At 39.6% G+C, this 14966-nt stretch overlaps 2 protein-coding genes across 3 annotated transcripts in view; one reads left to right on the forward strand and one right to left on the reverse strand.

Annotated features, from left to right (window-relative positions):
• Nucleotides 1-8100, forward strand: lamtor3 (late endosomal/lysosomal adaptor, MAPK and MTOR activator 3). The gene is made up of 7 exons (XM_044374713.1): nucleotides 1-104; nucleotides 347-379; nucleotides 712-746; nucleotides 1189-1247; nucleotides 3158-3291; nucleotides 6210-6273; nucleotides 7688-8100. Exons 2-7 carry the CDS (start codon nucleotides 371-373, stop codon nucleotides 7759-7761), a joined length of 375 nt encoding a protein of 124 aa, XP_044230648.1. The 5' UTR covers nucleotides 1-104; nucleotides 347-370; the 3' UTR covers nucleotides 7762-8100.
• dapp1 (dual adaptor of phosphotyrosine and 3-phosphoinositides) overlaps nucleotides 1257-14966 on the reverse strand; it is a 27491-nt gene continuing 13781 nt past the window's right edge. The window contains exon 9 of one of the 2 annotated variants that reach the window (XM_044374708.1): nucleotides 1257-3043. In XM_044374708.1, coding sequence (XP_044230643.1) covers nucleotides 3002-3043 — 42 coding nt within the window. In that variant the 3' untranslated portion in view covers nucleotides 1257-3001. Of the gene's footprint in view, nucleotides 3044-10540; nucleotides 11529-14966 lie in introns of those variants that run through there. The other variant, XM_044374709.1, reaches the window with a different exon arrangement.

A 14966-nucleotide genomic window follows, 5' to 3' on the forward strand; every position in this document is an offset into this window, starting at 1 on the left:
TCAAGAGCCGGAAACAAAACAAGTGTGTCATGTGATTTCTGCTTCTGTCTCTTGCCTAGTATGTTGCTGCAAAGTTAATTGAGCTCAAAAAGAATCTAAAAGAGGTATGTCAAGACATCTATTGTGTGTTTTTTTTAAACGTGTATGTTTGTTTTATCTGTTAGTTTATAATTTCAAATTCATCTCGCATGCAATTTAAACAGTTGGCCGTGGAAAAATTATAAGTAGCAAAATGTCGCCGGCTATCATGCTAATTAGCTAGCATGTTAGCATGTTTTAAGCCACAGTTATCTCAGCGTACAGTTTAAGTTCATCTTTATTAATAGCGCTTTCTCTCTCTCCACAGTTGCCGAGCGGACTGGATAACACCATGGGTGATGTGAGTCACTTCTCCTCCATTTAGCTCGTCTAAGAGTCCCTGTCCATCTTTAACATGGAGAGAGAAAACTAACATTTGTGTTCATTACAACAAAAGAATAAATTGTATGTATGTGGTATGTAGAAGTGGTACGCATTTAGTTGCACACCATGTCACAACACTCGCCATGCGGTGTTATTTAGAGCCAAGAAGGCATTAAAGTGGCAGTGGTTCTCTGAGGTTTGACTTTATGTCCACACCAGACAACACTTTGTAGCTTGGCAAGTCACCTGCTGCTGTCATGACGAAGCTTGGCTGGTTATTTTCTATCTAACATTTTTTTTTCTTTGCAGGATTTGAAGAGATTCCTGTACAAACAGTTGCAAAGGTGTGTATGATAGATGACATACAATGTTAAAGGTGTGTTACATGCCACAGCTGGCAGTGAAACTGTCACAATGTTTATTGTTCATAGAATTGACATTTACACAGCAGGGTTCTCAGGGACAGGATGAATGTCGGAGGCAATGTGGTTGAAAATGGCTGACAGTCATTCCAGAAATAGATGACTGGATTGAAAGTAGCAACAAAAAATACTGAGAAATTGACCTTTTCCTAAATACTACAATATGATCAATATAAAAGATACTGGAAAAAAGGACTAGATACCATTGCTTACATTGTTAAAAGACCCTGATTGATACTAGTGTTATGTTGGCTATAACAACCCATCCTTTTTGCCTGAAAACACTAATGAAAATAAAGTTGCAAAAGAAAAAGAATGTTCAGCATTGAGCAAATTGTGAAGTCTGCTGTCTGTTCTCTTGCAGTGTTGAAGGTCTTCATGCTATTGTTGTGACAGACAGGGATGGAGTTCCAGTTATCAAAGGTAGGAAACCATTCCCTTCTGACCTCATGATGCATATGAAGCAAAATACTGTCATAGCACGGCTGTAGGTTTCCATTTTAAAAGCTCTTTTTTTATTTGCTGTGTAGCATATAGCTATGACTTTGATTTGAAATTTTATTTTACTACCAAACTTGAAGTTAAAAGCTCTAGGTCTCAGTTACAGAAATGTCTTATAATGGCTTTATTTTAATATGACTGGACTGAAGCTGCACTGCTCATGTGATATTTGGCACCTGGTCTCTAATGAACCCTTTACTCAATACATTTTCTCATCAGTGTCATCAGTTCTAACTTACAATCTGATGACCCTCAAGCGTGGTTAAAAATGGGAGGATGTTAGGTGGAGACTTTGATTAAATCCTTACTTGCTCACATGCTAAATGTAAAGATGCATATGTGTTCTGTGAACTTTGACATGAGAGCAAGTTGAAAAAGTGGAAACTGATGGTCTGATGATTGTTGTAGTTTTCACAGGCTTCCTTTGCCTCCCATCTTTAAGGGGATACAATGATTGAAAGCACTTTTTCATAGACTCATCTGACATGAAGAATGTCCCAACAACTTCAAATCAACTCATTCTCTGCTTTAAATTAGGTCAAAGTTCTTCATTGGCGATAATACTTAATGTCAAGTTTATGACATGCAGTGCTTTTAGATGGCAGGATGTCATGTGCATATAATATGTCTCTGTGTATTTAAGCCTGTGCTGCTGTAGCCTTTATGTTAATGAAACGGCAATCCTGATAGTCTGCATCCCAGTCTCCAGTCCTCTCTTGGTCCGTTATCAATAAATGTGAAACCAACAGTCAGGAGCCCGGGTGTTCTCTTTGACACTAACACACTAACAATGTCACCCAGTCATGCTTCTACCATTTGAGGAATATTAGTAAGATTTGATCAATGCTGAGTTTTAATGGCACTCAAACTATCATTCATGCTTTTATTTCCTCACGGTTGGATTATTGCAATGGTGTTTTAACGTGTATCAATCAGAAATCAATTAACAGATTCCAAGTTGTGCAAAATGCAAGAAAAGAGAACACATTACTACAGTTTTAATGCTCATTTATTTTAGGATTGACTTTAAGATTTTAGTTACTACTTTTAAAGCCCTTCACGGTCTGGCCCCAGAATATATATCTGAACTGCTGTCCCTGTACCAACCAGTACGCAGCCTGAGATCCTCAGGCAGGAACCTGCCGAGTGTTTGCTGTTAGGGTCCCTCAGCTGTGGAACCACCTGCCACATCAGTATCTTCTTTTAAATAACTTTTCAGGACTTATTTCTTAAAGACTTTCTTATATATTTTCTTCTATTTTATATCTATTGTTACTCTTAACTATTGTGTTATACTGTACTTTATTCTTGACGTTACATTTAAGTCTTGTATAAGTTTGACTTCACCCGTTGTTTTTACATTTTATCCAAACTGAAACCTTCGTGCTGCTGCTTTACATTAAAAGCTTTCCACCAGAAAACCACAGGAAGGCTTTTATTGGGAAACATTTACAAGCAGAGGTTACTTAAGTCAGTGTGATTATCCAATAGCTGCTAACTGCTTGTTTAATTTAAAAACTGATCTACATCTAGATTTGAATCATTTCAGCTCTTTTATTAGTTTCAAACATTGTGAGAGGATCAGAAAGAAGAAGAAATGCAGGTGAAAGGTGGTTCTAGTAGTTTTGGTATATCATCAAGGAAAACAACAATCTTAGTGTCACTGCTGTCATGTGTTAAATCGAAGCCACCCGTTCAGCAGGAGACTGCTGGTTACCCTAAAGGGAAGAATAAGCAACAAGTTATTTAACATTCTGCAACAGAAAGAAGGAGAAATGGTCATTCACTGTCTTGGAGAGTTGCTGTGAGCATGATTGTTGTTTCTCCCACAGTTGCCAATGACAACGCTCCAGTCCACGCTCTGAGACCCGGCTTCCTGTCCACCTTTGCTCTGGCCACAGATCAGGGCAGCAAGCTGGGCCTCTCCAAGAATAAGAGTATCATCTGCTATTACAACACCTACCAGGTCAGACATCGGACATCTAATGATGATCATAAAGACAACTCAATTCAATTCTGAATGTCAGATAAACTCATATATGAGATGCTGTTGTAATATACAGTTACATATACAATATACAGATACAGATGTTTTGTTCTTTAGGTTTTGTGCTTCAGTCTATTCAATCTGACATAAAATAACAAAAAACTACATTCAAGTGCCAAGTCTCAGATTTCATTTTAGGAGGTTCACATCAATATAGAAAGAACTATGGTTTAGTAACAATTAATCCAAATTTGTCCTCACCGTGGGGCTCATTAGTTACTTGTACTGAAAAAAAATATATAAATAAATAAATATTTACCAGAATCAGTAATTAAGAACACTTTTAGGTATTTGTTTCCTAAAACATGGAGTTCAAAGTAAAATATGGCTCTGTTTAGCGCACAAATGACATGTGTCATATAAATAAATCTGATTACAATTTTATGATTTATGTTATCTCATCAGGATCTTTTAGAATGACATCATTTGATCAAAGACTAGTGTAACAGACTGCTGCATCTGAAACAAGCTGCTCCAGTCTTCAGACTGGTGGGCTCTCTCTGCCTTTTAGTCTGGTCTTCAGCAGGTGGAATGCAGCTCAATCGGATGGAGATCAGGTGATTGACTCTGCCACTCGAGGGATATTCACCTCTTCACCCTGAAAAGCCTGTTGGCTGCTGTGGCTGTATGTCTAGGATGGTTGTCATGCTGAATGATGAAATGTGGTCCAATGAGTTTGGATGCATTTGGTTGAATGTTCTCAATAGCTCAGGATTCATCCTGTTGTTTTCTGTCAGCAGTGATATCTTCAATCAATGCCAGCATGGCAGTTCCACTGGCATGTCATACATGCCCGAGCCATATAGAAACACCACCATGTTTGACAAATGAGATGCTATGCTTTAGGTCATGAGCTTTCCATCATTTTGATAGAGGTTGATTTTTGTTCCATCACTCCATAGAGCTTTGTTCCAGAACTCTTCCACTTTCTTTTGTCATGTTTTTGAGGCTTATCAAGGGTTTGCATCTTGTGCTGAAATCCTCTGAGGTTCTGGTCATCAAGTCTTCTCTGGATCGTTGACAAGGAAACATGTCTGCCTACATCCTGGAGAGCGTTCTTGACTAGCTGTGCAGTCCGGAAGGGCTTATAGCTGCTCGTTGGTCTACCAGCTTGTTTGACATTTTCTAGTTTTATTGTGTGCACTTGCTTTTTTAGAACGTACCAACTACCCAACCTTGGATATCTCTCTGATAGATTTTTGCTTTTTTCAGCCTCATTATCTTCTTCACGTGCATGATCATCTCTCTACTCCTCAGACAGACAACTCTACCTCAATCTAAGTGGCAACTTTAACTCTGAGCCATGTGTTAGCTCTTCTGTGCAGAACTAATTTTGGGACAACACACAACTTCCCAATAAACATTTCTTATCCAAGTGTCCATATGTCTGAACTAGGGATGCACGATATTATTGGCACATCATCGGTATCGGCCGATAAAAGCTCTAAAATGAAATATCAACATTGGCCATTTCTGCTGATTATGAGAGGCCGATTTGTTGCCTTCTCCTCCGCCGCCTGACTGTGCTTCCCTCCACGGACTGTTGCACCCTGACGGTTCTGGTGCTTCCTCCACAGACTCCACTTCAGTCAAGCTCGAGGAGCTGCTAAATTCGGCTGCACACATAGGAAACACCTTGGCTGACAGGATGTACCACTCTGGAAAAAAAAATCTTTTTGGTTTATAACAGCAGTTGGCAAGCAGCATATTAGATGCATTAGCGCCACCTTCTGCTCCGGAGTGTGGACCAGAGATTAAATCCTACACATTAATCCTGTCCGTCTAATAAACTCAAAGAAACTCTACTGCTCCACTCACTTGGCAGGTTCAGTAAAGTTTTAAGGCTTCCTAAATTCTTCCTTCATATATTGTCTTTCTTGATCATACTTAGTACAATCTATGCTTGCATGCATAATAGTCTCCTCAGCCATCTGGAAAGAAATATGTGCATGTATCGGTATCGGCACATATATAGGTATCGGCAGCGGCAATCGACCACAGTGAGTTGGAAATATCGGCATATCAGATATCAGTAAAAAATCCAATATTGTGCATCCCTAGTCTGAACCCCTAAACTTCAGGCACTATGTGTTAAAAGGGCCATATCTCCCACACAGTTTTTCTATTTTGATGTGAACCTACTCAAATTAAAACTGAGACTTGGCACTCTAATGTGGTATCTGTTGTTTTATTTACAATTCAATGTGCTAAAGCACAGAGCCTGAAGAGCAAAATGTATAACTGTCCAAATGTTCAAAAACTATGCCTAACTGTGGACAATTTCTTGATAGAGCCTCTGTTTTCTTTTTCTTTTTCCCTCCCTCTCATCTATGTTGGGTTCTGTATACAGTCGTTCTCTGCACTAAAACAAAATGATAAAAAAAAGAAGCTGTAGTCCATGTAACACATTTTTACATCCTATTTCATACATTCATCACTGTTGTAATAGATAAGCAGATTAGTTTGGTAAATTATGGCCTTATTCAGGCCACTTCCAAAATGCACATGATGCATTATTATTGATTATACATTTGTTTTTATAATTGAAAATTAGCACACAGCTTGTTGATAGGAATCCTTACATATAAATAAATCATATTTCACATGATCATCCTTAAGCTGTTTCATAGATTTGACTCCTCATCAAGGCAACACATGGGCTGTGAATGCCAGCAGTCAGCCTGTGAGAGAGGTCAGGTCAGGGGGTCTGTGCTGACCATTGCCCATCATTTTTGAGTTGAGTTCTAGTAGTAATAGTAGATGAGTTCTAGTAATCTGCTGTTCCTAAAGTCAGCCTGCTTGTGGTTTAACATCTCTGTTGTCTCTGTGTTGAACAGATTGTGCAGTTTAATCGGTTACCACTGGTCATCAGTTTCATCGCCAGCAGCAACGCAAACACAGGTAAAATATGTTGGAGACACTGTTCACCTCAGTCCACTGTGGAATCACTAGTTTGACATTTTTGCAGTTCTATTATAATGTGCAAATGATAATAAAGATACCATTATAAATTAATATAAATTAACTTACCCTATGTATTTACTAAAATCACTAAATAAGGTCTGTAGTTTCATGGCGGTATGGGTGCTTTGTGTTGGCAGAAATGAAAAAAGGTGTAGACAGACAGAAAGGAAGGAAGAAAAAAAAAGGTGTTTTCTAATGAAATATGGTCTGTGTGTGTACGAAAGCCTACCAGTTGAACTTCTTCATAAGGTGACGTCACACACAGACTCCCACCTTCCCGACACACAGCCCTACCCGACTATGAAGTAGTTAACGAGCAGAGTAGAATTTCCCCATACATACACCGCTGCAACACCTGTGTGTTCAACTTTATGGAAATAAACAAGCCCTCCTACCACAAAGGATTCTCTGACCGGAATCATTTCCATAGTGTACCAACCCATACCAGTCTACCAAGGTTGCACTTCCTCATAGTGTGGGTTATCCCTCCACAAGTCATCTGGGCTTCTAATATCATGGACTTCATTACAGATTTCAGTTCACCACTAAACTCAACTCCAGATGCTAATCAGCCTCCCAACAAACTGCTTACCTCCAGTCTGTTATGAGCAGTGAAAGCTGTGTTACCTCTGCTGTGTTATTAGTTGTCACCCGCAGTTTTTCATGAAACTAAAAGTGTACAAGTCTAAAGCCTTGCTAGAGCTCACTAGAGGCTACAGTGTTCACTACACCACATACTACTGAAGTGCACCACAGAACAAAGAACATACAGATGACTATTTAGAGCTTTAGCACCTTACCAGGGCCACTGTGACTCAGGAGGTAGAGCAGATTGTCCACTAACCGCAGGGTTGGCAGTTCAATCCCCGGCTCTTCCTGTCAATGAGTCAAAGTGCCCTTGAGCCAGACACTGAACCCAGTGATCAGGGGGCTCCTCTGACATATGTGTGTGAATGTGTTTAATAAGAGAAGTGCTTTGTCCGTTAAGGTAGGACGTTGCTGTATAAGTGCAGACAACTGACCAGCAGTGGAACTAAAATATACATTTTAGCTCAACTGCTGGTTAGCACTGAGGGTGGCGATCCTGTTCTGCAGTAAGTAGCGTTCGTTTTCTGAGGAGCATGAATGTTTTAATGGCAGTCTGCCTCTTGCAGTCAGATTGTGAGAAATATGTGCAGAGATATGATGTTTTGCGCTGGTGCCATTAGAGGAAAGGTCAGGGTGTCACCAGAGATATTACAGTTCATTCTCTGTTGAATATGCTGAGTTATTTTTTCACATGTGCGTCTCTTGTTTCTTGAGCAACGAGCTGACCGGTGAAGTAACAACAGTTTGCCCTATGTGTCCTTAGGTCTCATCATGAGTCTGGAGAAGGAGTTGGCCCCACTAATAGAGGAGCTGAGGCAGGTGGTGGAGGTGACATAATGTCAGACTTACAGGAGAACCCTAAGCAGGATCCACAGCAGAATCACCAGTCTGGATCACATACTGCCCACTCAATCTCTCTGTCTCTAAAGTTGCATTTATGTCCTGTGGGAAAACCTGTCCGAGGGTTTGAACAGTTCTAAGTAACGACTTGGAAGTGTTTACATCTTCAGATCAGTTTACATCATGATTGAATTTCCTGTACACTCTGTTTTCTGCTGACTTTGCTTTTCTGTAGTATTTAGATGCTCCTCATCAGCATTTTCACATCTAAGGCAAAGTTTTTATGTCAAATCAAATGTCAAGTCTGAATAAATGTTTCATTTTTAGCACCTAAAACGGTTTTCCTGCCTTTTTCTTAAAGTCTCAATGTACACATACAGCCTGAGTCAGCCAGTGATGCGGCTACACAAAGGTGATCCAACTGAAGTGACGTACCTCATGCTATTCAAAATCTACTGTGTTTGAATCTACCACACACATACAGCTCACAACAGTGTTGTTTTGGACACCCCTTTCCACATGCAAACCGATATGGAGCTATTTTGAATGATTTAGGCCAGACCTCCTAGTTGCAATAAACCTACACATGACTGCCAGGACGAAGATACTCAATTTGTGTAAGTGAGACTACTGTTAGAATTTGCTCCCTAGTTTTTATAGTGTAGTTACTACATAAGGATCACTTCATGACCAGTATGGAGAGGAGGAATGATTACAGTGACCAGTAAAATTATTTGTCATGTGAGTGTTATGTTAAAGGAGACATATTATGCTTTTTTTGATTTTCTGTCATTCAGAGTTCAAAAACTTGAGGTGAACATAGATATGTAAAATGATCCCTGTAAGTCAAAAGCCAGGCTGCTCAGCCTGCTCTGAATGCTTCATTTGCAGTGTTACTTCTGCTTCCTCCCATGATGACATCAGATTGTTTGCACATGCCAACAAATGGCTGTCCGCTGGTAGTCTTGCCTGACAAGGCTGTTCTATGAGGCTGTTCGCACTGTCTACTTACATTGGATTCAGTCTCTAATGTGTATGGCTGCATTTGAGAAGTTGACATTTGGAGTAAAGAAGGAGAAAAAAAAGTGAAACCCTGCCACTACAGTTTGTTTATGTAGCATCTGGCCAATCAGAACAGAGTGGGCTCACCAGGAGGGGGGCCTTAAAGAGACAGGAGCTAAAATGACCTGTTTCAGAGAGTGAACCATAGACTAAAAAATATGGACATAGCCACCATGACGTCACCCATTGGTTTCTGAAGAGCGATTTTGAAGCTCAAAGTGGGCGGCTCAGGCCGTTGCCATCTTGGCAGTGCCTGATTCTGTCTGACTCCCAGCTAATCCAAAATGGGCAAAGACATGGAGCTGAGGCAGGCCAAATGAAGCCTAGTTGCTGTAACAAGCCACCTAGCAGCTAGCGACCTGTCACTCAAAGCGACCACGTCCTTAATCATACATAACTTTATGGCTTCATAAAATTGAAACGGGCCTCAAGTGGCCATTCGAGGAACTGCAGTTTTTGGCACTTCCGCACTGGCTTCATTTTTCAGCCTTGGAGGCTGCCGCTTGGGCTGAATTGAATCAGAAGAATCTAAGCCATGTATGCAAGCATACAAAGAATGTGTCTTGGCATTTGCTCCCACAAACGTGACATAGAAGAATAAAAATATAATAAGGAGTAAGGTAATAATAATAATGAAATAAACAAAGTAGTACTAAAATTAAGTTACATTTTTAAAATTTTACAGAATGGAATAGGAGTTTTGAAATGGGATATAGAAATAAAATATTGACTGTACAAAGGAAATATGGATTGCGCTACCGACCAAGATGTGCAAAAATTAAATGTGACGTGCAATAAATAATTAAATTACATAACAGTGAAGGTTGAATGCAATGTACAGTGTTAAATCCAGTTTGATGAAATACATTAAAGTGAGCAGTGCAGGGAGTAAATGAGGGATGTGAAATGTAAAGTCCAGTTTGGTAACTATACAGTTCAGCTATTTAGTCGGGCAACAGCTTCTGGAAAGATTTTGAATATCTTGTTTGGTTGCTGCTGTGTACCAAACGGTGATGGATTATGTGAGAATGGACTCGACGATGGAAGTGCAGAACTGGATCAACACTACCTGTGGCAAGTTGAGTTTCTTCAGCTGCCTCAGGTAGAACATCCTCTGTTGGGCCTTCTTGGGTAACAGTAAAGGGTAAGTATAAGTTAAATAAGTAGTTTACTTTTTTTATTATTGTAAATTATCATCATATCAAAGATATTCTGGTAGAGCCCCAGAATATAAATATAGACCTGGAAATGCGTATGATACATCCTCTTTAAGATAGAGGAGTACAAATCTGTCCCTAAATGCTACAGCATAAAATTATATTTTCAACAATAACGTGCTTCCAACTGTTTGACATTTTGTGAGGAAGAACTTGATTGGCCTGCACAGAACCCAGAGCTCAACCCCATCCAACACCTTTGTGATGAACTGGAACATTAGCCAGACCTCATCACCCAACATCAGTATTGGACCTCACTAATGCCCTTGTGTCTGAATGGGAGAAAATCCCTGCAGCCAGGTTCCAACACCTGGGTAGTAAAGTTCTTTTAAGTTTGACACATGTAGTCAACTCGTGCTGCCATTAGTAGATAATTAAAGTGTTACTAAAACAGTGATACATTTAATAACTTGAACAGTGGAGTGTCAGTGTATTTGCATGCATGAAAGCTTTGTTTCAGAGGTGTTATTGAAAAACGAAACATCTGGTGAGAATCGTTCAGTTAACTGGTTTTATTTAAAATCATATTACATGATGACATTCATCAGTCTTCTGTAAATTCTCATGTAGTATTCATCAGTTTTCTATATATTTCATCTTGTCAACAAATCCCAAACCAACAATGAATTGATCTACTAACTAGTATTGTGTGTGTATCAAAGCTTGATATCTTATTCCTCTGGGCCATACAGCTCTATTGTTGTCCAAAAACTATTAAAAACATCAGTGAGTCAAACTGTTGAACTGGGTAACATTTTCCTCTGTCACCATGAACACACACACACACACACACACACACACACACACACACACACACACACACACTGTAACTTTAACTTTAACTTAATCCCACACACACTGTCCTGCTGCCAGAAATACTCACTAGAGATTAATCCGCCACTGAAAATAGTCCCCAACAAATGCACTATTCCCCCTGTTGAGAAACTTTTGTTAAAAATAACAAGTGACAAGCTGCTTTAGGAAATTACTGAGTCTTAAAGATGAACCTATTTGTGAGCTGTTTATGAAGATTTACATCTTCAGTAGAAAACAACGGGCTTGGTGCCACAGCCAGAGGAGTCAAAGTATTGAGAGATGGATTTACACATTGTTGGTTTTGGTCTTTTAATTAATAATATAGAATAACACTTTTCTTATCTTAAATAATTGTTCATGTTAAAAAAAAAATCCCCTAAGAAAGAACATCTACAGCAAAGTAAGACTGTCAACAAGATATTTAGAGGAACTTAAGCAAACTTTTTTAGAAAATAAAGTAATGAAAATTAAATAAGTCATAAAGCACAGTAGAGTCACATCCATGTTGTTATTCTTCACTCAGTGCAATCAGGGAAATGTGTCCCTGTGTTATTCATGCTGGAATGTGATCTTCAGTTTTGAACAGTGATGTTATGTCTTCTATGAAGGTCTGGCTTCTTTCGATCTCTTGTTCATTGACAGCAGTCATCGACCTTTTCGTATCTGTGACTGGAAACGAGAAATTTACTACAACAAAGAAGTGAAATTAGCTGTTCCTTTAAATACTGTAGATTGTGTAAGTTTGTTAGTTTTAAGCCAAGTCAACAACAAAAATTGAAAAGTGAAGATTAGTATTGACTTAAAGAGTCAGCTCTCCCAAATGACAAACACCTATTTCCTCTATTTTCCTTTAGTCAGTTTTATCTTTTGTCCAAGTTGTCAGATATCTGTCTCTGAGATTTGTGCCTCAGGAGGAGAATCATACTTCATTTGTGCTCACAGCATTAAAACTACCTTGAGTTTTTTGTGCTTTCTCATCTCGCAGGAAACCCTGGGTTGCAGGCCGAGCCTTGGCGGTCCTTCGCAGTCCTGTTTGTGTCCTTCCCTGGCTATTACTGCTGTTATTGTTATTGTTATGATTGTTGTTATTCCCTGTTATTCCTTATTCTAACCCTAGCCCTAACCCTAACCCCGCCCCCCCTTTCTTTCTCTCTCTCAACCCAACCGGTCAAGGCAGATGGCTGCCCACCAAGAGCTGGGTTCTGCTTGAGGTTTCTACCCGTTAAAGGGGAGTTTTTCCTTACCGCTGTCACCGAGTGCTACTCAGTTGTTGGGTCTCTGTAAATTAAAGAGTATGGTCTAGACCTGCTCTATGTGAAAAGTGCCCTGAGATGACTTTTGTTGTGATTTGGCGCTATATAAATAACAACTGATTGATTGATTGATACTGAAGAAATACAGATGGGTGACAAATTGAAGGAAAAAACAATATAAAGTGTGTTAGTAAGGCGTTGGGCCACCACGTGCCATCAGTACAGCTTCAATGTGCCTTGGCATTGATTCCACAAGTCTCTGAACTCTACTAGAAGGATGAACATCATTCTTCCAAAAGATACCATTTGGTGTTTTGATGATGGTGGTGGAGAGCACTGTCTAACACGACAGTCCAAAACTTCCCACAAGTGTTCAACTGGGTTGAGATCTGGTGACTGTGAAGATCATAACATATGATTCACATCATTTGCATACTCATCAAACCATTCAGTGACCCCTCGTGCCCTGTGAATTGGGGCATTGTCATCCTGGAAGAGACCACTCCCATCAGGATAGAAATGTTTCATCATAGGACAAAGGTGATCACTCAGAAAAACTTTGTATTGATTTGCAGTGACTCTTCCCTCTAAGGGGACAAGTGGACCCAAACCATGCCAGCAAAATGCCCCCCACAGCATAACAGAGCTACTAGATCCCCTCACTATAGGGGTCAAGCAATCAGACCTGTGATGGTTTTTCCTTTAATTTGTCACCTGTCTGTAGTCCTTGTGTCATGTACCATTTGTTTACGGTGGGTTTAGCACCCCCTGCTGGATGTTTTTGGTGCAGCTTTAAAGCAAAGCCACTTTAGGAAACTTCCTCTCTCTTGTTTTTCCATTGGTTAATGCAAATATGTACCCAGGTTGTAGTTCATTTCAACTATCTTTGTTTGGAATACATGCTGCAGAGCATGGATATATCAAAACAACTGGATGTGGCACTGCTGCTCAGCCTTACTGCCAATTCTTCCTAGTGGCCACTCCTGGTACTGCAGCGAAAAAATGCTGTGGCCCAAAAAGCATTTTCCCCATAGACCACCATTATAAAAAAAGACGTCTGTAAAACTGTTTACAGGACATCTCGGACTGCAAATGAGGTCAACTATTAATCTTTGTATTATGAATTTTAATCCATGAAGGTTTTATATTTGTAAAACTTTCCTTAGGCCTAGAAAATTATAACTAAAATTGAATTTTAAAATTTGTGACATCCCAATGTAAACTCTATTGTTCCAAGCAGGAACTTGCGGGCAGGGCCAGTGGGACAAACACTACTGCACATATTCAGTGCGTCACACAATGCGGATGCAAACCCAGAAGCTCAAAAACTTTTTTGGCTCATGTGCCAGGCGAGCAAGATGACATGATGTGTCAAGATATTCCAGTAAAGATGTGTCATACATACTTCTAGGCCTGAGTCATCATTCTAGCCTCTCAGTGCATAGTGTTTAGCTATCTGTCTATGTGTGCACTTTAGACATGCATACAGAGGGAAAAATACCCTATCAACTGTTGACTGTGTATGCTATAGATTATTTAGAGTAACAGGAACACTGACTAGGCGGCTGTGGCTCAGGAGGTAGAGTGGGTTGTCCACTAATTGGAAGATCAGTGGTTCAATCCCTGGCTCCTCCAGTCCTTATGTTGAATTGTCCTCGGGCAAGATACTGAACTCCAAATTGCTTTTTTTGTGCCATCGGTGTGTGAGTGTATGTGAATGATTAGAAACTCCTCCTGATGAGCAGGTTGGCACCTTGCATGGCAGCCTCTGCCATCAGTTTATGAATGTGTGAATGGGTGAATGTGGCACATAGTGTAAAGTGCTTTGAGTAGTCAAAGACTAGAAAGGCATTATATATAATTGCAGCTCATTTACTGGAAAGATGTGTTGCTCATTAATTCATTTTTCAGTGCTGTGAGCACCACAAACTAAATGGACTGCATTATACATAATGCTACCCATTCAAACAAACAGTCACACAAAATTTGGGGTTCAGTTTCTTGCTCAACGACACTTCAATATGTGGACAGGAGGAGCTGGGGATCAAACCACAAACACTGCGATTAATGGACAACATAAACTAGACTGCATTTGCCTCCACTGTATTGAGGTAGAGGCAGAAATGTGACCCAGCTTTGTTGAACTGTCCCTTTAGATCCTTACACCCATACTCTTATCCTTTTTTTTTGGAGTAGTTACAGATTTGTATCTGTGTTGTGGATACAGACAATAGGAAATGTTGAACTGGAAAGCATTCATAAATTAATGTGTGTGACTGGTAACACAATATGGCTGAGTGAATGATTCACTACAACTTCAGTGAAAAATATTGCTTTAACAGTTTAAAGGCAACAGGAAAACAATTATTTAGCTTCTTGACTTTTACTGTGCACCTTACAAGTGCATTATTTCCCAGTCATTTTCAATATTACTGTTATTTGGTACTACTTATTGGGAAAATAGGAAGAAAACCTTGACAGAAAACCTCCATTTAAATAAATATGAATTAATTACTAAATTATTATTGGAAACATTACTCGACGTATGCTAAATTGTCTGCTTGCCTTTAGTTCTCTAAAGGCATGGCATGTTTCGCATGTTAAGTTGCTGTGTTCTGACTACTAACCTAAGAACCTCAGGAAATTATTTAGTGGAAGTGTACAGATTACTGATTTAACACTGTTTCTACTTTCAGTTTAAATGGTCACAAAGAATTTCAGCTTTCAATATCAAACTGATAATATCAGAGACTTATGCTACACACGCAAACACACACACAGTCATATAGTATAGCAGTGTGTTTTTTGGAACCAGCAGAGGATCCTATAATCAAAAGTGTTAGCTCAGCAGTTA

This window comes from Thunnus albacares, chromosome 15, assembly GCF_914725855.1.
Source record: "Thunnus albacares chromosome 15, fThuAlb1.1, whole genome shotgun sequence".
In the NCBI taxonomy this organism is placed as follows: Eukaryota; Metazoa; Chordata; class Actinopteri; order Scombriformes; family Scombridae; genus Thunnus; species Thunnus albacares.

Excerpts from the sequence above, each read along its gene's own strand:
- lamtor3 (XM_044374713.1), top strand. Across the intron at positions 747-1,188 it reads CTGTACAAACAGTTGCAAAG|TGTTGAAGGTCTTCATGCTA; the intron begins GTGTGTATGATA and ends GTTCTCTTGCAG. Across the intron at positions 3,292-6,209 it reads GCTATTACAACACCTACCAG|ATTGTGCAGTTTAATCGGTT; the intron begins GTCAGACATCGG and ends TGTGTTGAACAG.